Raw genomic sequence first — 24,620 nt, forward strand, 5'->3', positions numbered from 1 at the left:
ATAAACACCCGCTAACACATGATATCCGGTTATAAACACCCGCTAACACATGTACCTGGTCATGCAAGAGTTTTGCAAGATGCATTTGGGAGACAGAAAGAAACATTACAGTCTGAGAGTATGGATTTTTAAAATATAATTTATTTGGTATGCATTATCAAATATAATCTGCAATAATGCTATAAACAAATTTAATCTGTTCTTTAAAAAAAAGAAAAGTAAAATATGCAATCAATTCCTGAATACAAGTAATTAAAATGTTCATGTTCAAAATGTTCAAAATGACCGCGGCTTGTGGATAGCTATAAAACTCGTTAGCAGATCAGTAGTGCGGCTCATTTTGTGCATCTAAACCAGTCACTGTATAGGTGATTACGAATAGGGGCATAGACCGAGTTTAAATAAAACGTAAAATGAAAAGACATTCTGTGGTAATGAAAACAAGTCAACAGTATTGATGAGAGTACGAGAAAGGAGTGCAGGGGGGTGATATAGGAGAGGAAATGTGCCCCACAGAGAGCTTTAATGTTAGTGTTGGATGGGGCGATTCCTTCTCCATTGTAAGAAGTTTTTGGGCCACGTATTAACGCCACGACATGGTGCGGAGGTTTTGAGGTCAAATATGATGACGGCCCAACAGCATATACGAGTCGATGTGATTACAGTGAAGTGAAGATCAACCCCTAGAGGCTGGATTTGGTATCACTTTAACTGCGTGTTAAATGAACGGAGCTTACGGTTATTTCAGCTTATAAAATAACTGAATTTAAGTAGTGTTCTGTAATTTCTTTACAAGCTCTCGTTACTTTGATAGGTCCCTTAATACTTTTCTTAAATGCGATGAATGTTTTTTTCCTTCGTTATTTGCGGATACTTAAAAGTGGGTTTATAAAGCTATTCGCAAATACACATAGTACAAGCGAGTTCCTGGAATTTGGTCGTTTGAAGGCGTCGACAACTTTTGAGTGTTGATATAGTTTCACATTTGCAAAGCGAAACCAGGTCTTGTTCTGTGGTAAACTGTTGAACAAGTTCGGGAACATTGTTGGGCAGCTAGCCAAGTGACTCATTTCGGCACGTTTCAGAACGAGAAATTGGCAAGGCCCTCCAAATATTGAACTTGAACAACCACGGCGATAATGGTTCAGAAGTTTATGCTATTATGGTTACAAACATCCGATGTAGTGGGCTGACGAATAATGTTCTCGCTTATTTAAAACCCTTATATTAAAAATAAGGGCGGGTGTAGTGTTAAAGCAAACCGGTTCACGAGGTTGTTCGATTTCTTCAAGGGAAAAAACCCTCTTTGTCTAACGTATTTATGCACATATAAAGTCATATATGGACACTACTGTGTTCCTAAGGTGTTAACTTGAGTTAGATCCAGCTCCATAGAGGTCTCTCAGTGTTAAGCGGTTTTATGTTTTTCTGTACTGCTTATGCAGTTTTCCCCTGACCTTGGCTGATGACCAATGGCTTCCTTGCAGTCTGGAGTGGGAAAACCAAAACAAAAAAGGTTGCCGTTATTCAGGCTGTACTAGAGTATTAAGGCCTACTGAGCCATGGCACCATTTATTAAGACATGAGGACTCCAACCCTTCTGGAGATTGAGTCTTCTGCACAGTTCAGTCTCATTCTTCATCTATTGGCTGTGAGAACCAAGCACTCATGAAGAACTCGGTGAGCCGGGTCCGTTCACTCTGGAGCAGGACCCTGCACTCGAATGCTGCAGACGTCTCGCCTCAGTGGATGAGCTGCTGGTGGACAGTGGCGGCATCCATGATGGAGGTGCCTAAAGGACTCTGGACCACAGGAACTCCCTCTCCCTCCGTCTGGCTGTGCCTGGCAGCGCCTCCTTGCTGGCTGCCCTGCACCGGGCTCAGACTCAGGCCCCAACCCACCGGAGGAACGACCACAGCCTCACCTGCACATATCAACAGAGACATACAGCAGGGGTTTGAGTGTTGCCGTGGAGAAACCTCACTCAGGTCAGACTATTACTGGAGTATCTAAACTAAAACCCAATCTAACCCAAAAGTAGAATGTGTCCTTTAGTGTGACAACACTGCTACAAATCCTGGACCTTTCCGTAATTCTTTACCTTCCAACAATCTTGGGGAGTTGATACTTCAACAATTATTTATAAGCTACGAATATGGCATGGTGTCCTACCTGGTCCTATTTGCGGCAGTGCTTTTGAACCATAGTTGGCGTGATTCTCTCCATCACTTGTTTGAGGAAAATGTTCCATCTATATAGAGCGACACCAGACACCAAAAGAAAAAGGAACACCCAGACTTTGGTTCAATACTATAATTGGTTAATGTGAAGGATAAACGTTCAATACCATAATTGGTTAATGTGAAGGATAAACGATAAGTATTAGTGTTATTGTTAATGCTGAATGACCTCTGAACATATGGGCCCTGACAGATGACTGGACATCTGTCCTCTGTCTTGGTATTTGAAGACACTATGAAGAGGGATAGAAAGTCATTTGGAATAACCAAACTCATTTATTAATGAATAAATGAATTTATGAATGAATAAATTAATTCATTTATTAATTAATAAATGATCATTTGAAACATCCTTACCAGCATTATTTAACTTTAAGAAGCAAAATAAGCGCAACAATTGTATTTTTTTAAAGAAGTATACATCCTAACCCCCCCCCCCCCCCCCCCATACTATCAGCTAAAACAAAAAGAAGAGGCTCTACATTTCCCCCATATATTCTCCAAAATGTACCTTGATCTGGTTGACAGTGGAGCATCACAGTCTATAGACATGTCCAAAGGACCAAGACTCTGCTAGCAGAGGAGTAAACGGTATCATTATGACTTTAATCAAAGAACAGAGGCCCTGTACTTAATCTTATAAAAACTATAGCATCACAAACCAAAACCTGCAAAAAATCATTTCAATTCAATTCAACTGTATATTTTTTCCTTCACTTAAGTACAGCCTAAGGTTCAAGGGCCACATTGGAAAGGACTCAGGAGAAGCTATAGCAGATTACCTGAGGTACAGCAGCGGAGGACGGCGCAGGTCCTTCTGCTTTCTGCTCCCTGGAGCTCTGTCGCTGACGCTGCATCACAATGTACTCATATGTGCTCAATCCTTTTAATACTGCAGAAAGGAACACAGGAGAATTAATACTGTATGTAAAGCCAATCTACCTGCTACCTTGTAGTACAGCTGTATTTCAAAGTTGATCTGCACTCTACAGTGCACGAATAATAATAAAAAAAAAACCTTTGGCCAATGTTGGGAATAAGATTTAGCTGTTGCTAGATTATATCAAAATAGTATTTAATCAACCAATCACTAGCGGTAATGTCGGCTCCCAAGATATTTTGAATACCAATATGCTTGATGGTGTATATAGTACGAGATGTACTGTAACTGCTAGCATAGTTATAGTGGGTGAGGGAAGAATGTTAGCCCAGTGGTTTAAGACCTGGCTATGACTAAAGAGGCTGATCCCAGTGTGCTCAAATGATCAGCTGATGGTTACTCCAGTGTCTTTAATACTTATTCTGGAATATAAGCAAAATGTATTGCTGAACAGATTTTGCAGCTGGTCAGTATAAGTTTATAATAGCTACACGACCCAATATAAGCCCTGTTTTTAAACTTCAAGTCTTTCTGAAGTTTAACAATTCGTAAATGTTTCTGTGAGGTTGTAGAACACAAACATAGCTGTGAAAACGTATGTGGACGTGTAAACTCACAGAGGTATATGTGGAAGACCAGCAGGTGGCACAGGAGGAAGAGGCAGACCAGAGCAACAGTAATGGTGAAGAAAGCCAATACCAGTAGACTGGCTGAACTGGTCTCCACTGGTGCCAGGGGCAGGAAGGCGAGCCATGTCCCATTGCCGTTCAACGCTGTACAGGGAGATTGAAGAACGAGCACGGATATATTAAAAGAGGTGATGGCTAAGGAGACAGAAATGTGACACATTGATCACGTGTTGTAGTATTTCTTACATCATCTCCCCTGAAGTGCAGCACACATTTACTACACTTGTACTGCACTCGTTTACAGTCCTTTAAATCCTTCCTCACATCCAGAAAAGACTTTGACCAACTTTACGTCCTCAGTCAAACATAAATGACATTTAATTTCACTGATCCACCAGCCATGACTACTGATTTTATCCATTAGGCTGATTTGTATAACTACATACAAAGCAAATTTCAAATTATCACAATTATTGTGCCTTTTACTGCTATAGGACAAAGACTTGTTATGGGCCATATATGGGCGTACTTTACTGCTGTTGAGGATGCATCAGGATACATTTCAGGTTATGCTACAGATGTAATATGGTCTGACATGTCCCAGATCACCTCCAGAAGAGGTCCGAGTGATTGGATTAGAATGTGTCTCTGAGATGCATAGTACCTCATTCACACTTGTACTTAGTGCTGGGCACTTATGATCCGATCACCCAGGAGGCATGTTAATGCCAAGTGTAAACAGGGCTTTAGCTAAAGCAGTGTGATGCATACCTTTTAAGGCATTTGGCCTTTTTGTACCATTTATTAATTAAAAGCATCATTACCCAATAATGCTAAAAGTCCTACATGCAAACCTGAAAAAGACAGCATCAGCATTTAAAAACTGGGTAAATTGAACGTTTGTTTAAAAGGAAAAAAGGACCACCCTGGCTCACAAATGACAACTCTGCTAAATAAGGTTCTGTGATTTCTTCCCTGTGGGTGCAGGAGCCCAGTCACTACAGAATCCCCAAGCCCTAAGACCTCATCCTGAGCAACTCTCCTCTCCTCACAATGGACAGTAGCAAGCAGATGAGGGCTTGTGACAGTAGTTTCCTTACAGTGAACTCACTTAGTGCTCACAAACAAATTCACAATAGCAGTAGTAAATACATTAATGTATGTAAATACTATGTTTTATGCCTTGTGATGCGAGTGTGACAATGCGAGTCGTTTTCTTATTGAAAGATCCCGCACTTTTGAGTGTCACATAATTTTGTAATAAAGTCTGTGTGGTCATGGAACAAACTGAAGCAGGATTAAACACAGAGTACCAAGGGGACTGGGGACACACTCACCCTGAAAAGCTTCTGCTGTGCGCAGAACTGCAGGGTTCACAAGGTGTTCAATGAAGATGAACAAAATGATGAGAACAAGGAGGAAGACTCCAAAAACCGCAGAGAGAACGGTGACAAAAAAGAGCCTGGCACAAGAGAACACACAATTCTCAGGGATGGTGACGTGTATTTTAAACCATAAAAACCATACACAGTTTCAAAATGCTCACATGGCATGATCAAAGTGACTGTGGGCCAGATTTATAAAACCATGGTGAGAGACAAAAAAAAAAAAAAAAAACAGCGATAATTACTGCTACGCTAATGTCACCTGTGCCCTAGGTGAAAACCAATCAAAATCAACATGTAAACTCATCCACTGATCTTAAAGACCCAGGCCAAAAGACAGACCACCACAAGTGCTACACTGAAACTGTCTGTTACATTATACTGTAACAATTGTAACATTCACCAATAAGAGAACTGCATGGTTTCACTGAGTGGATGACTTCTAAGCACTAATTCGAATTTTGTTGAGGACTTGCATGTGTGAACATTCTCAGTGAAGAGAGTTTGCAGTCCATACTAGTTTCTTGTCGAGACATTTGATTGTATACAAGTTCTATATTGTACAGAACGGTGTCTTACTACGAGTTGCCAAGTCATATGTAAATGAAGACAAAATGGTGTTCCAAACCGATCTGTTCTTTATTATAGGTCAGTGAGTAGCACCATGCATCACGCAAACGGTATAATACACCGACAATCCAAACATGTTAACATGTGCTATTTGCTGTTTACCTCACATTAAGTCTGACATTAAGTTTTATGAATTTGGCCCCGTGTTTTCGCTTTCCCCTTAAACTTCTTACCGATAGTTCCTTCCTCCAACACAGTTGTTGAGCCATTTGCAGTGGTGGTCAAAGTCTGCAATGCACTTATTGCAACTACTACAGTGTTTAACTTTAGGCCCCCTACAGAGAGAAGCAGTAAAAAACTTTATGCAAACAGATGTTGGGCTTTTGTTGTTATAGCAACCGTTTATCTGGAAACAAAAAGCAATGGAGGGTACACACTACTCCCATACCGAGATCACCAGTATGGAGAGCACCAGTCCTGTTAAAAGTAGAGTTAGAAAACTTAAATTATCAGCTGTGGAGAAAATGTGTTAGTGAACTGAATCCATTATAATTATACGGCACTCTCTTGTATAATCACCACTTGATGTTAAATGAAAATAAATAAGAATGACTGGAATAACACTGTACATACACATCCACCTCACACAAGTAGCAGTGTTGATTGTGTATGACGTGTGGATGCTTCTTCTGGTCAAAGACGGGCATGGGGCTGGAGTAGTCCTTCCTCACACGGACGCTGAAGTCAGCTGGGTCTACAGTCACCGCTGCCAAGTGGGTTACCAAGTGCAAGACAAACGTCGTACCAATCACCTAGGCACAACATCAGGTACATGCATTTGCAGACACAGTACAGCACAAATCTTTAACTGACCGAGTAAAAGCAAGCCACAAAATTTGAAAACTGAAAGAATGTTTTGTACGATTCCAGCACCGTCGTACAGGGCCCTGGGCCAAATTTAAGAAGCACTTGGTCACTGGACAGAGAAGCATACTGCTTCTGTCTCACAGAAAGAAGTTTCACTGTTTGAGGAGTGAGGTTCAGTGTGACTAAATCAGCGCTTTGTGTCTTTCCTATTGAACACAGGGAAGCTACCAGTGCAGGTAAACATCTCCATCCTCTGGCCTGAGAGACCCTACTTTGTGAATAACTGGAGCAGTAGCAGAGCAACAGCTGTAGCTCTTTATAATATTATGCATGTAATGGAACCTGTATACATTTGTAATGGTATACATAAACTGGAACTGCTTTCCCAAAGGAGACCATGACTACTTCTATTTGTTTTTTATATTTTGCTATTCAGGTGATGCTTTTGTGTACAGCGGCTTGTAAAGTCCTTCTGCTGGAGCCGTTTTAAGGATAAAATGATGTGCACATAGCCGGGGATAGAACCCAGGACCCTCTGGAACCACAGTCAGGTGCTCAGACCGATGGAATTATAGCATGAGAAGAGCATTTGTGTAGGGTACCCCATATGACAGGTAGTTCCACGGAGGAGGCAGGAGAGGGATGTAGACACCAAAGCCAACGATGGCCATGAAGGCGAACATGAGCCATGCGAGTGGCTGCAGAACGTGGAGGGGGCGGGACCAGCCGTTCACCCTGGAGTGCATGGGTGCAGTGACCAGTTCATTCTGGCTGCCCCCCCGTGCCGGGGCCGTGCGTCTCAGATGGCGCTCGAAGCAACTCATCTACAACAGAGAGGGCAGTTTGACCCGTCTAATAAAGCAGTGACTCCCAAAACCACCCCTGGAGTCTCTACAAACTGCAGTGTTCGGTGTTTTCCTTATGGGAATACAGCTAATTTAGCTTATGGAACACTTGGGAATAAGCTGTTGAGTTGAACAAGATTTGTTAGATTACGGAACGCAGTAACTGGAAACCCATTTTAAAACGAGATTTAACCTCTCTCTTACGCCTGATTAACGTGCAGTGATGAGGTGGGTGGCTGTGAGGACTAATGAACTGGAAGAACTCTGAAACTCAACACTTTCTAGCACACAATGTCTCTACTCATAGAAGTACAGTCTTCATCTCTACACAATAGAATGGGGTTGGAATCCCATTTGCCAGGGAAATTAGCTAGATAGGGAAGTGATATCTGTACTGAGGACCCATGTCCTGAGAGAGCGTTGGTTGTTTATACTGCAGGCCAAATGAAAGTAAATTATGTATCCCCAGTTCAGTTTACCAGAAAAAAAATTGTTCTGAGCATTGTGGAATTGTGTTTCTATTCTCAGGAATAGAAACACTTTGCTCCACAGAGACATACATTATAAGGATCTAGGCACCCACGTCAAGGCTGCATTTTAGAGGGGACAGGCGTTTTACCTTTGAAAAGTACAATTATGTGATTTTTTGTACTTTTTGAAAGTGCTACCGCTTTAGAAACGCGGCCTTTCTACAGTGAATTCTGTTCCAGATTCCGCCCTCTGCGGGTGGAAATCTCAACAGCTGTTCAACTCTCAACACGGTGCATATGTTGGATGTTAAAGCAAATGCTTTTAAAACCCAATTTTGTTGTCGGGAGGAGTATTCCGACCAACTCCTGTGGAAAACGAGAGAGGTATCGGAGTTGCCTAGCAAATATAATCTCAAATCCCAGGCCATGTAAGTCACTGTGGCGCTGCAGCGCCTGCCCTGCAATTAAAGCGAGCACGCGCCGTATCTTAGCAACACTGCACAGCGCGTCCTCCAACATAATGGCAACGTTAACCAAGTTAAGTAAGTTAGCTAGACTAAGTTAGCTAGACTAAGTTAGCCAGCCAGGCTGTCGGCTGGCTATTTCATGTTTAGCTACTCTTAATACGAAGACGCTACTTGTAGTTTTAGAATAAAATAAATACAGAAGCGCTTGTGACTATACTTTTTCTTATCTTGCCTGTATTACTGCCGTCGATAAGGCAAAAAGACACCTGGTTAGCTAAGATACCTGAAGTATAATTGACATTTAAAACACACACAAACGCTATGCAAGCAAAGATGACAAGTAGTGATAAACATACTTACATTAGTCATCTTAGGATATCGTTTTCAGAAGAGTCTTATATAACCACATCTGTTTTCAGACAGCTGATCTAGTCTCTGGTAAACTTCTTCCCAAGTGAAGAGGGCCACGATGACTCGGGATGAAAACGAGCGACACCAGCAGCTTAATTTGTTTGCAGGTGAACACCTCGAGTCTCCTAATTAGCTGCATGGGTGAAAACGGTTCGCCAGGCGCACATTTAAATGACCACGTATCCCCCTTGCGTTAGAAAGTCCTGACCACACTCGCCAAGTCGTCGCAGATGAAGCGTTGATATCTGGACAGCTTCGCTCCGGCAGAAGCGGGTTTGGGTGAAGCGTTTCCACGGTCCTAGAGCACCTCGGCTCATGTACACACTGCAAACATCGCAGCGGGTTGAGCCCTCAAACAAACACACACGTTTTAAAATATAAAACATTATTTCAGGAAGTGATGCACTTCGCTCAGCCCCCGTGGACAACAAAGCACTTCTGTAAGTGTCTCAGGGTGAGAGCGTCCACTTTGTAAATATAACCTTAACGTGGTTCAGCTGACTCAGCAGCAGAGCTGAAGTGATACATGCTGTCAGTTTTTGATGCTATGCAGACATTTCATTCAGACTGAGTATATGGCCATCTGTCATCAGGGATCATATACAAATGTACAACATTTTGGAAAAGATATTACCATGAGCATCACATTTTGCCAAAATTATATTATCCACATTATAATGTCAGTGTCAGAGCCGGAGTGGCTAATCGGGAGATTCGGGAGGATTCCCGATGGGCCGGCTCATGTCAGTCTCTAGTTTGGGCCGATTGGGAGGGAAAAATAATTTTGGGCCGGATTTGGGCATGAAACTCCTGGACCGAAAAAGTGGCCCACTCCGGCCCTGGTCAGTGTAATAAGGCTTTGAACTGTGAACATCTTGTAACCTTCTCAAATGTGAAACATTATACTTAACGAAACTCCCGTGTTGGTGTAAACAAAAACAAAGTCAAACTCTTTGAGGGACATTTATTGTGAAAAAGGGTATTTGATGCTACTAATATGTACAAGCTCGCAGTCACAAGCACAATGGTACAGCACTGAATCAGGTCATTTACATGTGGTTGTTAAGGCTAGTGATCTGATGTGTGTGGAGCACCACACACATCAGCTGTTGGCTGTTGAACCAGGTTCTGGAGACTGCAGGAACTCATAGGGGTCGTGAACCATCTCCGACTGGTCTCCAACACCCAGCTGAGATGGGCTCCCTATTCACAAAAAGGGGTGGGCATTGTTAAAAAGCAATCAAGATGTCACTATGATTATATAGCAGAGGTCACCAACAGGCGGTCAATTCATCCCTGATCAACTGGATACGGACCCAAATGCCATCCCATCCGGACCCAGAATAAATTGTTTAAAATATTTCTTAATTTTGATGGGAGAATTAATTTTAAACCGGATCATTTATTTCAGCGCTATTGAAAAAAACACTCCGTCACGAGTGTTACGTACAACGCCACTTACGTTCGCCACCCTCCCTCCCGTCCCCCGGACCGCTGGTCAGAGCTATCTGCCAAATTTGGCCCGCGGAACAATATAGTTGATTACCCCTGTTATATAGTCTTGGCTTTCATGTCCCTCTGAAATGTGTATTTAATGCAGATAACAATAATTAATAATTTAATGCAATAATTTCATTACATATATTTCTAGCAGATTTCTATATTGTGGTGTTGTTCAGCCTACAACACTGGTGAGGTTTTTGGTGTGTTCTGATTTCACTGCTCATTAAACATGCTCAGTTCAGATGTGCAGCGGCTGCTCTTTACCCAAGTGGTGCTGCTCTCTGTCGGAGGCGTTGGAGAGAGACGAGATGTTGGAGGACGGGCGGGAGCAGACCCTCTCCACCCCCGCCTCCTGGAACTCCTGCAGCAGCTTGGCCGTGTCGTCAAAGTGCGGATGACCCTCCTCGTGTTCCGGCTCCTTCTTCACCGGCTTGTCTGCTGATCAATAACCACAAATGGAGAAGAGCACTGAACGGAGGAGAGAAGCTGAGGCGATGTGATCAAAACTGTGTTTGACCACACCATCAAAGGCCATGTGATCAAAACTGCCATGGTTTTGCATAGCAAATCAGCCCTGCTCTGTGTCACAACGTTATTATGCCAGACTTCATAGAGAACAGTTTCAGAAGCACAGCATCATAGCACAAACAGCCTGGTTAGAAAGTGGGACAAGGGCCGTACCGAGATCTCTGTACTTTTGAAAAGTGCCGACAGAGAAGCCTTACCCAGAGGGTTGAGCAGGTCCAGAGATATGTCCGGGTAGCTCTTTAGGCCCATGAAGTCCAGTACAGAGCCACCCTCCATTACTCCTCCATCAGCGGCCTGGATCCACAGAACAAGGCACAGTCAGTTAGCAATACCAGCACATGAATTCTCTTGGGAGTTTTTTTTCTTCAAATGACAGTAGTAAAACTGGTTTATGTATCATCAGCTGTTTCAACATGCTTTTCATGGCTTTTACCACAAAATCGCACATGCATATGTCCCCTTAAAACGGGCGTAAAACACGGCTGTACAAAATGCTGTTGTCTCCCGCGTTCTGTTTTGTAGATCAAAGACAAACAGTCTTACCTGCATATCACACAGGCCGGACTTTGCTTCATCCACTAGCATATTCCTTTTCTGAGAGAGCCGAGAACAGTGATTCATGAAGGGTGCATAGTATGTAACACATTGGGAATTCAGGATGAATAACACAAGACGCTGCACCTGTCGGATTTGGAAGACGGCTTTGGAATGATCCCCACCCGTCATTTTATCCAAGAGGTCGTCCACCAGCCTTTTGGTAAAACTTCCACAGTCTTTTACAAACTCTTGTAGACTGACACACACACACACACACACACACACACACACACACACAGGTTGATACCATGACAAACCATCTTCTCATATTACAACACAACTAATATTCAGAAGTGAAAAAAAGTTTTTTGAGAGTCTGTAGGCCACGGGCACTGAGAAGTTACACTTCCTTCAGAAGGCCCACGATACACTGGAGTATTACCTGAGGGCACACTGAACACCTGTGTCATCGCTGTAGGCAGAGTAGAGCATCTCCATCTCCTCTGGAAGCAGGTCTGGGTAGATGGAGTTGTTTTGGAGTGTCTGAGTGTTGTAAGCGCTACTCAAGAACGTTACTGAGCCCAGGAGGAGAGACGAAAGTCAAACAACACCACATGAACTGAACATGGCATCAGACGGCGTTAACAGCATGGTGGAACAAATGGGCTTTGAGCAGCTTACCCTTGTGTCTCCGGTCATCTTTAAACCCCAACGGAGTGAGGCCAGGTAAGAGCTTATTTGACAAAGAGCTTAAATCTACAGGATGGGTCTCTTCCTCTGTAAGAGGAATGAAAACAGGGAGGATGAGGAGTGGAAGGTATGGTATGTTGTGTGAAGAGACATAACTGGATTCTGGGGTTTTCTGTGTACCTTCTGTCTCTGGGTCTTGTGGGTTGACTACAGTATAAAGCAGAGAGCCATCCGATTCTTTCTTAAGGTACCCTATCTGAAAAAAACAAAACAAATATAAGGTCCTTCATGTCAGCCTGTGTAGACAGATCTGCAGTGACTGTGGATTTTTCTGTGAATAGATTCAAGCAAGGATAAAAAAAAAAAAGAGTCAAAAAGGACATTAATTATTCAATGGATGTCTCTATACATCTTTATCCATCTTATTCAGGATCCTGCATGACAGCTATGATACTTACTGCACTGTTGCTTATTCCCAATCCCAATGTTTTTCACTTAGCAGCATAATATATATGCAAATATTCCATTTTATTTTTGCCTTACTTTTCCTGTAATTATTATTGCACTCTTATTGTAGCCATTACTACAGCTAGATTTTATGTCGCCATCGTGTTTACATTTCCTGTCTGTCTCTACTGTGCTGCTGTGACGACTGACTCTTCCTCTGGGACCACTCCATTAGCTCGTGTGTGTGTGTCCATCTGATCACTCTGTACCTTTGAGTTTGGCATGAAGCGGTTGATGCGGTCGCGTGCCTCGTCGGCCGCGTGCTCCACCAGCGCCAAGACGTGCTCCTCCGCCGTGCTGTCGGTCAAACTGCACGCGTTTCCCTCCGGCTCATAGAGGTCACTGCGTAAAACACAGATCGTTGACCGAGTTTAAACTGTCAAATAAATCCTCTAACTGAGGTACACTATACTGCCAAAAGTATTCGCTCACCCATCCCAATGATTGGGATCAGGTGTTCCAATCACTTCCATGGCCATAGGGGTATACAATTAAGCACCTAGGCATGCAGACAGCGGGGAACTGTGTTATCCCCGTAAAAACACTCCTAACCCTTGTGGACAGCCTTCCTGGAAGAGTTGAAGCTGTTTTAGCTGCAAAGGGTGGACCAACGTCATATTGAATCAAGGAAAGTGAGCGAATACTTTTGGCAATATAGTGTATATAGGAGACTGTAAGCTTTATATGATTGCTAAATGCCTGCTAAATGCTTTCTAATTGATTCCACTGATTGTTAGCTGTGTTAGTAATGGAAGTATATTTTGTAGAAGCATTACATTTAGTAGTCCACACACTACTAAATTAAATCAAATCAGCCATTCTGTGGCAGGTTGCAAATAATACTTCTTATCAAGCCACAGATGCATGATTTGGGTGAAATCAGCTTCCTTTGAGAGTGCTACATCAGCCTGACAGCACAATTCCTTCTGCTCTTATAAACATCAAATGTATAATCCAATATTACTGCAAATTATCACATTTTATCAGTCCCAATTCAGACCCTCACTCAAAGGTTAATAAATAACTGTGTAGGCTTTCACCAGAAGTCATTTCTGTGACTACATACTTAAATGGTCACTGTGTCAAGTGTTATTCCAAATCCTAAGTATCAGAATATGATTGCACACCAGTGGCTCTTAAGAGAATGTGGTTGTTAGCATGCGAGTGTCAGAGTCGTGTGTGTTTTGAGAAGTGGCTCGAGGTTTAGTAAGGAAAGCAGTGACCGTGTGTCACTGGTGCGCCAATACCTCTCCCCAAACTCCAGCAAGGCCAGACATCTGGGATTTTCACCTGATCATGGGTTCCTTGACTGGCTGCCTTTTGGATTTTTTGGCCGACTCGATGTGGACGGGGGCGACCTCGGGCAGGGGCTCATCGCCGGCCACGTCCTCCTCGCCAAGAATGGCGGCCTGCTGAGAGAAATCCATGTCGTGCATCAAAGACATGCTGCGCTTCAGATCTAAGAGCCTCTCCTGCAGGAACAGAGCAGAAACAGACCCACACGCCCAGGCCTTTACTCCACTACCACCATGCCTTAGCACACCACCACCACACGGGTGGAGGAACACAACAACGCACGGCTTGGGACGGAGGAAGAGAAAGGGTCCGTAGAGAGCGGATATGGAATACAAAGCAAGTTGGATATGGTAAAAAAATTAATAAAAAATGACGTAATTAGCAAGCGTAGGAAAGCTATGTAGCATATACAGGTGCATCTCTATAAATTAGAATATCATCAAAACCATTATCTCAGAAAATATAAAATATATATATAATACCAACTGAAAAAATTATTTTTTTATTCAGAAATGTTGGCTATATTGAAATGTATATACAGTAAATGCACTTTTGCATGAATGACTGCGTTATGCAGTGTGGAATGGAGGTGATCAGCCTGTGGCACTGCTGAGGTGTTATGGAAGACTACGCAGACTAGCTGAAGCCATAATAATAAACATTAACAGAAATAAACACTTGAAATAGATCACTGTTATGAATCTATATAATGTTTGTTTCATTTTTGTATTGAATTACTGAATTTATTAATTTATAACTTTTTGATGATATTCTTATTTATTGAGATGCACCTGTACATAGCAACCTAAAAAACATTTAGCAGTAAATGACAAATGAAAACATTAAGAGAGTATTTTAGGACCAGGGTATATAAAACTGAAAAAAGGTTATGGATGACAAACTACAGATTTATAGTCAGTACAAAAGACTATTTGAGGGCATGGAGTGTTACTTGAGTATAAAGTTGGCTATTTCTGATGCTCTTCAGATCAGGGATCCTCTTAAATAAATATTTTGAAGAACTCTGAGGAACTCAAGAGGAAATAGATAAATGTAAAATAGAAATGTAAATGGAAATAGATAAATGTAAAAGAAGCATGTAATACCACTTGACTATTCAATTTATTATGCATGCTGTTTCAACCATTATGGCCTTCATATGGGCAAGTCAAAAAAGGCCATTAACAATGAATCTGGCATTTCTGCTTCTGTCTTCAATAAGCCGCATCAAATCAAGAGAACCCCTATTTAGTAACATTTTGCATTTAAACAGATCATGTGGCAACTTCTGAACATCTTAACGGGACATCTTAATCTTTTGACTTGTCCGTATGAAGGCAACAAAGGCTGAAATGTATAGATGTATTTTGTAACTGAAAAGCCAAGTGATATTGAATGCATCTTAATTTATTTTCCTTAATTCGTGGTCTTCAAAATATGTATTTAAATTGATTTGCAGTTTTTATCAGAACTGTTAAAGGAAGGTGGGTAACGAGGTTTTACTTTGCTCATCATTTTGAAGCCTGTGTGGAGAAGTTTCTTTGCCGCTTTGTAGTAGACAGTCTCTGGTCGGTTGTACACCATGGCATTATCACACATCAGTTTGAAGTCTGCCTACAAATCAGACAGATGGAAACAGCAGGGACTCAGTCACCTAGGGAACCAATCATCTCCTCAACAGTTCATTAGCAATGTTAGCATTAGCCCAAGAAGTAGATTTTTGTGACTACAAACTTCAGGTCAGAAAAAACTAACATCATCAAACTTCACAAAACTGCTGTATCTCCATCATGTGAAAGCTTGTGGCTACCTTGAATTCTGTGACCGTTTTGTATTCATTTGTTGTGATCTTCTCCTTCATGGTGCTGAAGTCCATGGGGTGCTTAATGATCATGGAGTAGCCTGGTGCAATGGCGTCAGTCACGGGGAAGGCGAAGAAGCCGTGAGGGTCTTTTCTGAGAAGACAGAAAAGGGAGCATAAGAACTGAGAACTGAGCCAGAAATAAAACGAGGCGATTGGCTGTAATGGATCATGTGATCGGACAGTTGTCACCTCTGAAGCAGGCGCAGGAAGTGCTCGAGGAGCTGCTGCCGGGGCGTGCATTCATTTTCTTGATTGAGAGCAGGACAGAAATGGCACATATTAATGTGAGAGCCCACAACAGTGAAAAACAAGTTACTAAGTTTAAGCTCATATTTCACCACAGGGCCCAGGGAAACTTGACAAACTAGAGACTAATGTCAGCACCATGGATTCAGTAGAATATATAAATGTTCTATTATGGAACCCATGGTGGTTGCACCATTAAGCATTATAATAAAACCCACAACTTTGGGCACCGAGGCTGATTTTCTAAAAGCCATCCTGTAAATGTTTAGTGTTGACACATTTTTCTTGCCCTAGAAACCCTCCACAGTACACAATTTGTCAGTTAATTCTGATTGGTCCGACCGTGCCAGAGGTGTTGCTACAGAAACGCCTACCTTGCTGAGTGCGGCAGGCTCTAACAGGTCGATCCGTCTGGGTGTCCAAGTCCATCTTAACGCCGGGGTGGAAGTCGTCAACCTCCGCCTCCACCTCAAACTTCTCCCTGTCCCTGTCCCTCTTCCTCTTCCTCTCCTCCACCACCACCACCCCCACCTTCACACATGAAAACCGTACACTCAGCTGCAAGGTACACGCTCCTTTGACCTATCCTTTTGTGTAGATGTTATTTATGGTTATCCATAAACCTGCTTCAGTCAAGATTTAAAGAGCTGGTTAGTGACTGTACCTCTACAGGCTTGGGCAAAGTGAAGGGCTCCACCGGGACGTTGGCTGCATTTTCCAGCTGTTCTCGCTCTCGTTTTTTCTTTTTCTCCTCCTGGAAATATGGCAACACCGGTGATGACTTGACACAGTGACATTTATTGTGTTAACTGGCATAACCGTACTGGCCTCTTTTAAATAGGTTCTTATAAAAAAGGTTAAAATAAGCAGTATACTAAACCACTGAAGTTTCTATTGTTGGTTCAAGTCCTCCTAAAAGACTAATAATAAAGTAAACACACTTTAGACCCCTGAGCTGCCTATTAGTTTACTAACCTTTCTTCTTCTTCTTTCTTCATCGTCCATGTGCTTGTCTTTCTCTGATTTTTTCTTCTTTTTCTTCTTCTTGTCTTTGTGACGTTCCCGCTCATGGTCAGAGCGATCGTCATAGTAGCTTGAGTCGTGTCCTGAGCCGGACAGCTCAGTGACCTCACTGCCACCGACCTTCAGCACGAGCTTCAGTGGCTTAGCTGGGGTTTTGTCCTCATAGTCTGACAAAACAAAACAGCAAAGACATGGCCACAGCTACAAGTTAAGGAAAGATCTTGAGTTATGAAAGTACATTTATTCTTCTTTTAAAAAAAGCAGCAGGTACGATTTCATCTTGAGACATAAATATTGATGACAAAGCATACTTGATAAAAAATATTTTCTAAAAAATATTTTCCAAGGAGGATAAGGATGTCATGATATCGTGTATAGTGACAATAATTATGCACTTTAAAATGACAACACGGGCAAAGCAGCAATACAGAGAAACCCTCACATTCAGACAACCTACATTTCTAATGACAGATCTTCCACCAGCTCACTTCTACTCTGGTGTTACTTCGTGTCAGGCGGACTGTGACCTGCTTGCCTTTAAAAGCAGGTTACCTAGCGTCACCACGAGTGGTAACAGAATGTATATGCATGTATGCAGACCTATATATATGTATGCAGATCTGCCCCACTGAACGGAGGTTGATGAAGTCTGTGTTAGCTATGTTGCTAACGCTACCTTAGCTCCACCTAACCCAGCTCAAATGAATAAAGCCCGCTAGCTGATTAGCTTTATCGGGTATTAGACCCAAACTTACCCCCATCCACTGTTCTCCACTCGGGCTTGTATTTTTTGTGTTTTTTCCCCATTTTATGCGTCTCTCCAAGCCAGAGCTAAAAGAAAAAAACACTTATTTTCAGAATATTACAAGCGCCATCAGCGCTAACAACAACAACAAGAAAGCGGACCACTAATTACTTCCTGGAGTGCTGTGCAGCACTTCCGGGTCAGCCATTGCGCGGTAAATTCGACTGCTTTTGGCTGTCATTCAGGTGAGTTGAATACCCAATACTTACCCATCTAGCACTCTTTCAACGGTGTGGCACCAATGTTTTGTTAATAAAACATGAATAAACCAGATCGATCATTTTACTAAGCGGTTTTAGCTAGCTGCTATATTCGCAGTTGGATGCGGACATAACTGAGCTAGCTAGCTAAGCTACCTGTAATATTACTGTGCTGCCATTCTTGTGGGTTGCTAGGGTAACATAGCTGGCTAATCTCATTTTCATTAAAATGACAGTTACCACCTGCAGTATAAATCTAGATAGTAGCTGCAAATCTGAGCTTGAATTGGATTTATTGTAAGCTGGCCAAGTAGTTAAATATTGATCCAACGGTCCAATGCCACCAGTTTGGTGTAAGAACTTAGGTATTCTGTGTTTTCTTTTAAAGGATGAATGGAGAAAAGATGGAGCTGAACTGCGATCACAGTCAACATCCGTGTGAGGACGCCAGCGCCGACCGACCCCATGTTCAAGTTGAGGTTCTTGTTAAATCTCAAAGGTACAAACTTACGATGGTTTACTAATGAATGTTGATGTTCTCCATCTGGGACATGTTCAGCAGTTATTCTCCACACAAGTAGATGCACACATTGCCCGGAAAGCGCAACTTTATCATCAGTGGTCCATCAAAGTAATCTTGAATATAGTAATATTGATATCGACTCTATGCACGTTGCTTTTTGTCTTTAGTGATTAATGTTCAAGAAATTTCGTGTAGACTCACTTGGGGAAGAAACATTAATCAGTTATATATTTTAAAAAACAAGAGAGACCCTCAGATACATAATCCTTGCATTAACCTAATTTTTAAAACAAATCATTACTTGTTCTCTCTAAATTTAAGAGTGGAAGAACACAGCAAGCTGTTCAGTTACACAGAACATCAAGTATAATCAAGGTCTTATGAAAAATCTTTTTCCATCAGTGAATGGTAACTATAACAAGGTCTCAGGGCTGCTAATTTTGCATGTGTAGAAGATAAAAAAACATTAAGCACATCTGAAGAAAACTAGAATGACCTTAACTGCTCTGATTATTAGGACTGTCACATTTCACTGTTTCTTTAAGATCCCCATTAGCTTCTGTGGCAACCATTCCTGAAACCCCCAATCAGCGAACAGAGAACTGAGAGAATAATGAGAAAGGGAAAGGCTAAATAATTAATAATAGCACATACAATGCATGATAAATACCATACATTAACAACGTTTAATAGCTGGACATGAAGACTGTGATTTTAGTACTATAACTAATAAAGTAATTCCTTTCACAGCTGTCATGGTTCATCAGCACTACCCATCATGGCTATGTTGCTTTTACCTTAGAGCCATGCTGCGTTGGCAGTTCCAGTGTCCTTGTTAACCATTTTAATTTGATGTCTGCAGCACTGTGAGAAGGACTGAGGTGAGAGCGCATGTCCTGGTTCTGCTCGACCGACACTGCTTGATCATTGGACCTTACAAGTGGACTGAGTTTGATGACGACTTCCTGACTAATAACGTTGAGTCTGTTGCTGTGGTGGACGTCGATGGCAAGGCAGTAAGTAGTGTTTCATGCCAATTCATCTGTATTTCATATTCACCACTTTTTAGGACACTTATTGTTTGGTAAATACATTGTTTAAACATGGTTTAAGTAATTATTTAAATATGCTGTACTTTCTACTACACTATTTGAATGAGGAACTAAGGATCCTCAGTAGCCATTAGTAGTAGTGGACATTTTATGACGCCTTTCAAGGTTTCGTTTACTTTTGAGTTTTTTTTTATTATTTTTCATTGAGTCTCTGTGTTGTAGATTGTCAGTTGCTCTGCATTTTCTCACCACAGCCTCTTGATCTGAAGATGAGCAATCTGTGCATTTACATCTTCTCTCTGAATGACGATGGACCGAGCACGCTCAGCCTGGAGGAGGAGGAGACGGGTCTCTCTGCAGCCAATCACTGGGCCCTACCTGCAGGTCGTGTTGGCTTTGGTTTACTGTTGCCAGTTCCTCTGGTCTCTAACCCAATGATGCCACATGACACGTCACACGTGTCCGTATTATTCCAGATATGAATTATGTATCCATTAAATTCACTGCATTCCATGGCTTTTTCTTTACAGCTGAGTTTCATGGGATCTGGGAAAGTCTGATTTATGAGGAAGGCATCAAAACACAAGTATGAGTCATTAAAGTGCAGTGTTTGAGAAGAAAGCCCCTCAGCCACATTTAAATGGCACCATGTGATGTATGTCATCTTTTCTCAATTTGCAGCTCTTGGATTATGTGTCAACAGCGATTTTCTTTTCTGACAAAAATGTTGACAGCAATCTGGTTGCCTGGAATCGAGTCGTGTTGCTTCACGGTAAGACTGAATTGTGTAAACAGTTACAAAATGTTTGTTTATTGCAAATTTTGTATTATATGTTCTCTTTTACCACAATATTTAAAATGCCTTTAAGCACCAGTACACAATCGTTTTATTGGTTTTATTGTGTAACTGCTGCATCCACCCTGATGTGGACAGTTTCTTCTTCTTATCTTTGCCATTTCCATCAGCTGTTGGAGTTATTGGTGTGAAAGTTGCATAAATTGCCTTTCATACTGAGTAAAGCCTGTTGTCATTCAGTGTGAAAGCTGTGCTTGAAATGGCATCCCATAAAGGAGTCACATGTTGCTTTGCCCTAGTAACAAGGAAGACATAATAGACCGATTTATTTATTTTTATTATTTATTTATTGGTAGTGATATTTGAATGATGTACTACTCCAGCCAGTTCAGTTCAGAACCAGAGATGTTATCAGCTGTTATGTACCGTTCCCTCTTTTATATATACTCACTGATCTGTCCTACATGTGTGATTTAAGAATGACACTGTCCCATATAGTGTGTGTGTGTGTGTGTGTGTGTGTGTGTGTGTGTGTGTGTGTGTGTGTGTGTGTGTGTGTGTGTGTGTGTGTGGTTAATGCTGCTGAAACACTCAAAGGATATGATGTGCCCAAATGACAACTTGTATGTTGGATAACTAAGCTAATGCTAGCTTGTACATTCTAAGTACTCAAACATGTATATAAAGATAAAATACATCAATATGTATATGAATATAGACCACACTATGGACCTCCATAGGTAGCTGCTACTGCTTTCTGCTCATAAGTCTGTCCCAGTTCATATCCAGGATGAGCTTCATATCCAGTATGAGAGTGAGTCTAGTTTAAAATATAAACACATTCGACATTCAGCAGGTCAGGGGAGGGGGTCTGATGGAGGTTATGGCTCTGGGGGAGAAGCTGTTTTTCAGTCTGCTGTAGCGTAGCAACATGTGGTGGAGTGTCCCAGCATGCCAAGCGACTGATTTCTTTCTTCTCAGTGTGAAGAACGTTTTGTTGCTGTGGTGTTCTTTAGTTAGATAGATGTTTTCCGTTTATCCTGTTTCATGTTTATAAGAAGTCAACATTCCAGGTTCAGAAAGTAAATGTCCTTACCAGGATTTTACTCAAGCTTGCTGGATTTTCTAATTAGTGCAAACTAGGTAAAATTAGTGGAATCAAAACCACCCAAGAAGCCTGAGCAAAATCTTGGTGAGGACTTTTACTTTCTGAACCTGGAATGTCCACCTCTGGTTAACACTGAAAAAGTCAGAATGCATCGTCCTGCATTAGCACTGCTAGCTAAATTCTAGCTTGTTCTCCTCAGGGCCTCCAGGAACGGGGAAGACGTCTCTGTGTAAAGCTCTTGCCCAGAAGCTGTCCATCAAAATGTCAGGAAGGTGAGCAGTTTTGTAGGAACGCTGTTGGAAGAATACATCCCTTTTCTCTCCAAGCCGTTTGCTTATATAAGTTTTTGCACATTCCACAGATATTCATATGGTCAGTTTGTGGAAATCAACAGTCATAGTCTGTTTTCTAAGTGGTTTTCAGAGGTATGACCTTTTATTATCTCATGGTAGCCTTACTTCACTCTATGCTATTCTAACACTGAGTCAATATTCTGTTATTACGAAGATTATATTGTTGTATAACTTAGCCGCTTGATTTCATTCAGTGTTGGTTATAATTAAGTGTTCTGAGTCTGTTTGATAGAGTGGTAAACTGGTCACCAAGATGTTCCAGAAGATTCAGGAGCTGATAGATGACAAAGAGGCCCTTGTTTTTGTCTTGATTGATGAGGTGAGCTTGGCCTCCTTTACTAATGTGTGATTTTATACACAGGCTGATTTATACACAGGCTGATTCAGTATCCTGAGTGTCACTCATGAGTGTTCTTATTAAACACTTGAAATGTAATATGTGCATGTTCACTGTTGCTGTGTTTGATGTCTATGACAGTGTGTGTGTATGTTATATGTTATACATATATGTTTGTTATTATGTTGTATGTTTTTCTGTTTCTCTGGAAACTTTGTGTACTTTACTACGATTCTTATACATATTATACATACATATGAATTGTGGCATGTGGGCAGGTGGAGAGTCTAACAGCAGCGCGGAATGCCTCCCAGGCTGGGACAGAACCTTCAGATGCCATCAGAGTGGTCAACTCTGTCCTCACACAGTTGGACCAGATCAAACGGTCAGAGCAAAGCTCTCTGTGTCTGTGTCTACTGTTGGCTGTTCCACACTGATGTCTGCTTAGCCCAGCTTGGACTATATTGATGTTAGCTGCAGGAAAACCTAAGAGTCTAACTCTGTCTTGTGTTATGTTCACTCTGATAGAAAACTTAAGTGGTGCTTTCACTGCTTTGTGTTCTATAGGTCTTTAAAATTACAGCAAAATTACAATTACAGAAGAGTAAAAACTTTGGTTATTTGTTGTTGGCAAAATGCAGCTATCCAAATGTGGTGATCCTCACTACGTCAAACGTGACTGAGAAGATCGACCTGGCGTTTGTGGACAGGGCTGATATAAAGCAGTACATTGGCCTGCCCGGAGCCTCCGCCATCTTCAACATCTATCTGTCCTGTCTAGAGGAGCTCATGAAGGTGTGTGTGTGTGTTACTGCATCGACCTCGTGTCCCGTTCCATGACGTCATCTGCGGTACGAGACAGCTGCACTCATCTTCGTTTTCATTTCAGCGGCAGGTCATTTGCCCGAGGCAGCACCTTCTGAACCTTGATGAGCTGGACACCATTGACTACGTGGAGAACGACGTGTCCGAACTCAGCCTGCACCTCCAAGGGATCGCCAGGTGAGTGACATCTCTCCAAAACACAAACTCCTCTGGACCAGCTTGCTGCCTCTGAGAAGCACATGCTGGCTCCTTCACCGTCAGCCTCGTGTGAACGTAAAGGCTTCACTGATTCACGTCTTCTGTCCCCTCCTGTCAGGAAGAGCGTAGGCTTAAGTGGACGCACGCTTCGAAAAATCCCCTTCTTGGCTCACGCCCTCTATGCGAAGGTACTGGTCTTCACCCCTCAGTCTCCAACCTCACTGTACCCCACCAAGTCTTTCCTCCTGTATGTTTTTAGACCTCCGTATTGGCTATGGAGAGTTTCCTGGACGCCATGGACAAAGCTGTGGTTCATCAGTTAATGGAACGTGAGAAGCTGGTTGGCTGTTCGTGAGCCGGAGCTCATACAGCAGATGTGGGTTCCTCCCCTGTTCTCCACCTCACCGATTCAGTCTTTGTATTCGCGACCTACTGACTGATAATTACTGAACTTTATTGAGTCAGAACGTTGCTGGCTGTTTGTTTGTTTGTTTGCTTGTTTTACTGTAAAATGAAACATGAACAAGCAGTTTAAAAAAGGGCACTTTATGAAGAGAAAGTACTATGTTTTTAAATGGTTTTCTTCCATTTACATATAGTGATGTGAAAGTATTTCAGCTTGAACCCCATCTTAAATGTTAGCAAGAGGTCTTGACACTGTCCACATTAGCACTACGATATGGTCAGTCCTGCTACTGCCTGACAAAGTTTGACAACTAATGCTGTAGTCATTGTGTTAGTCATTACTTTCCTCAACATGTACAGAGAAACGTATTTCTTTCCTGTTGTCGTGTGATTCTAAAACTGCGGTTAGAGGTTTACCAAAGTATGTACATACGTGCCACGGAGATCTCAAAATAGTGCTGAAAACACCTGTGTTTGAACCAAGAAGGTCTTTTGTACATGTTTATTTAAATACTTTCATTAAAAATAGCCAAAAATAAAGCTTGACTTCCTTATATGTGGTCGATTGCACCTTATCACCACTAGATGGCATGTAGAGTTCTTGACCGGATTATATGCCTCACTTTCTTCATTTGAGTGTCTTTATCGTGGATATTCCCTAGATGGGTATGACACTTGCCTTCTTTTTACCACTGAAGTTGCTGAAGATGTCTTACCCACGTAGATCATGTGCCTTGTTGGGTTGTTAATAATTATTTATTCTGAACTTCTCATTGCCTGTTTAAATATAAAAATCAGTATATTATGGAATGATTGTTCAAAAATACTAATACTAATTAGTTTTTTCTTGTCCCATCTCTGTTACTGTATATGGAATGAATTTAAAAATATTCCATTACCTCTTTTTTCCCCCTGCACGTTCTATGATGGAATGGCCGACCATTTTTGGAAGCAGCCGTCTTCCTTTTGTTTTGGTTTTTTTTTTTGTCTGCATGTTGTGGGCTCCCCTCCAGCAGATCCACGTGTGGTGCTCTCAGGAGCCTGCTGGGGGTTTGCTTGC

General features: G+C 41.9%; 3 protein-coding genes across 10 annotated transcripts; 1 reads left to right on the forward strand and 2 right to left on the reverse strand.

Moving 5' to 3' along the window:
- Positions 1-123: 123 nt before the first annotated feature.
- On the reverse strand, positions 124-9,126 carry zdhhc11 (zDHHC palmitoyltransferase 11). 2 transcript variants are annotated; one of them, XM_077012501.1, is made up of 11 exons: positions 8,714-9,126; positions 7,174-7,395; positions 6,338-6,516; positions 5,938-6,039; positions 5,087-5,211; positions 3,738-3,893; positions 3,023-3,132; positions 2,752-2,810; positions 2,410-2,473; positions 2,173-2,251; positions 124-1,924 (listed from the first exon to the last, which is right to left on the reverse strand). In XM_077012501.1, the coding sequence occupies exons 1-11, from the start codon at positions 8,720-8,722 to the stop codon at positions 1,743-1,745; spliced, it is 1,287 nt and encodes a 428-aa protein (XP_076868616.1). In that variant the 5' UTR covers positions 8,723-9,126; the 3' UTR covers positions 124-1,742. The 2 variants fall into 2 exon arrangements, with proteins under 2 accessions (XP_076868616.1, XP_076868615.1); XM_077012500.1 differs by having other exon boundaries at positions 2,752-2,813.
- A 587-nt stretch (positions 9,127-9,713) lies between these two features.
- On the reverse strand, positions 9,714-17,855 carry brd9 (bromodomain containing 9). Of its 4 annotated transcripts, none has more exons than XM_077012512.1 (17): positions 17,714-17,855; positions 16,911-17,125; positions 16,600-16,689; positions 16,310-16,466; positions 15,879-15,936; positions 15,636-15,780; positions 15,329-15,439; positions 13,820-13,938; positions 12,739-12,871; positions 12,203-12,278; positions 12,014-12,109; positions 11,775-11,907; positions 11,477-11,588; positions 11,339-11,389; positions 10,993-11,089; positions 10,532-10,705; positions 9,714-9,967 (listed from the first exon to the last, which is right to left on the reverse strand). In XM_077012512.1, exons 1-17 carry the CDS (start codon positions 17,763-17,765, stop codon positions 9,867-9,869), a joined length of 1,920 nt encoding a protein of 639 aa, XP_076868627.1. In that variant the 5' UTR covers positions 17,766-17,855; the 3' UTR covers positions 9,714-9,866. The 4 variants fall into 4 exon arrangements, with proteins under 4 accessions (XP_076868627.1, XP_076868626.1, XP_076868625.1 ...); XM_077012511.1 differs by having other exon boundaries at positions 13,820-13,941; XM_077012510.1 differs by having other exon boundaries at positions 10,532-10,702; positions 13,820-14,001.
- Positions 17,843-24,114, forward strand: trip13 (thyroid hormone receptor interactor 13). Of its 4 annotated transcripts, none has more exons than XM_077012516.1 (14): positions 17,843-17,948; positions 18,352-18,462; positions 19,349-19,502; positions 19,793-19,922; positions 20,069-20,124; positions 20,220-20,310; positions 21,642-21,714; positions 21,804-21,867; positions 22,028-22,114; positions 22,411-22,517; positions 22,774-22,927; positions 23,022-23,134; positions 23,274-23,343; positions 23,415-24,114. In XM_077012516.1, exons 2-14 carry the CDS (start codon positions 18,353-18,355, stop codon positions 23,508-23,510), a joined length of 1,305 nt encoding a protein of 434 aa, XP_076868631.1. In that variant the 5' UTR covers positions 17,843-17,948; position 18,352; the 3' UTR covers positions 23,511-24,114. The 4 variants fall into 4 exon arrangements, with proteins under 4 accessions (XP_076868631.1, XP_076868632.1, XP_076868630.1 ...); XM_077012517.1 differs by lacking the exon at positions 17,843-17,948 and adding an exon at positions 17,970-17,993; XM_077012515.1 differs by lacking the exon at positions 17,843-17,948 and adding an exon at positions 18,125-18,260 and having other exon boundaries at positions 21,651-21,714.
- The last annotated feature ends 506 nt before the right edge of the window (positions 24,115-24,620 follow it).

This window comes from Brachyhypopomus gauderio, chromosome 7 (assembly GCF_052324685.1).
Source record: "Brachyhypopomus gauderio isolate BG-103 chromosome 7, BGAUD_0.2, whole genome shotgun sequence".
NCBI classification, from domain to species: domain Eukaryota; kingdom Metazoa; phylum Chordata; class Actinopteri; order Gymnotiformes; family Hypopomidae; genus Brachyhypopomus; species Brachyhypopomus gauderio.

Excerpts from the sequence above, each read along its gene's own strand:
- brd9 (XM_077012509.1), bottom strand. The coding sequence starts at position 17,765 with ATGGGGAAAAAACACAAAAAATACAAGCCCGAGTGGAGAACAGTGGAT. Across the intron at positions 15,781-15,878 it reads TTCCTGCGCCTGCTTCAGAG|AAAAGACCCTCACGGCTTCT; the intron begins GTGACAACTGTC and ends CTGTCTTCTCAG. Across the intron at positions 9,968-10,531 it reads CAGAGAGCAGCACCACTTGG|GGAGCCCATCTCAGCTGGGT; the intron begins GTAAAGAGCAGC and ends TTTTGTGAATAG.
- trip13 (XM_077012514.1), top strand. The coding sequence starts at position 18,193 with ATGACAGTTACCACCTGCAGTATAAATCTAGATAGTAGCTGCAAATCT. Across the intron at positions 18,261-18,351 it reads GAGCTTGAATTGGATTTATT|GATGAATGGAGAAAAGATGG; the intron begins GTAAGCTGGCCA and ends TTTCTTTTAAAG. Across the intron at positions 21,715-21,803 it reads TCCATCAAAATGTCAGGAAG|ATATTCATATGGTCAGTTTG; the intron begins GTGAGCAGTTTT and ends CACATTCCACAG.
- zdhhc11 (XM_077012500.1), bottom strand. Across the intron at positions 6,040-6,337 it reads TACTTGTGTGAGGTGGATGT|GGGGCCTAAAGTTAAACACT; the intron begins GTATGTACAGTG and ends TTCTCTCTGTAG. Across the intron at positions 2,252-2,409 it reads CAGGGCCCATATGTTCAGAG|ATGGAACATTTTCCTCAAAC; the intron begins GTCATTCAGCAT and ends CGCTCTATATAG.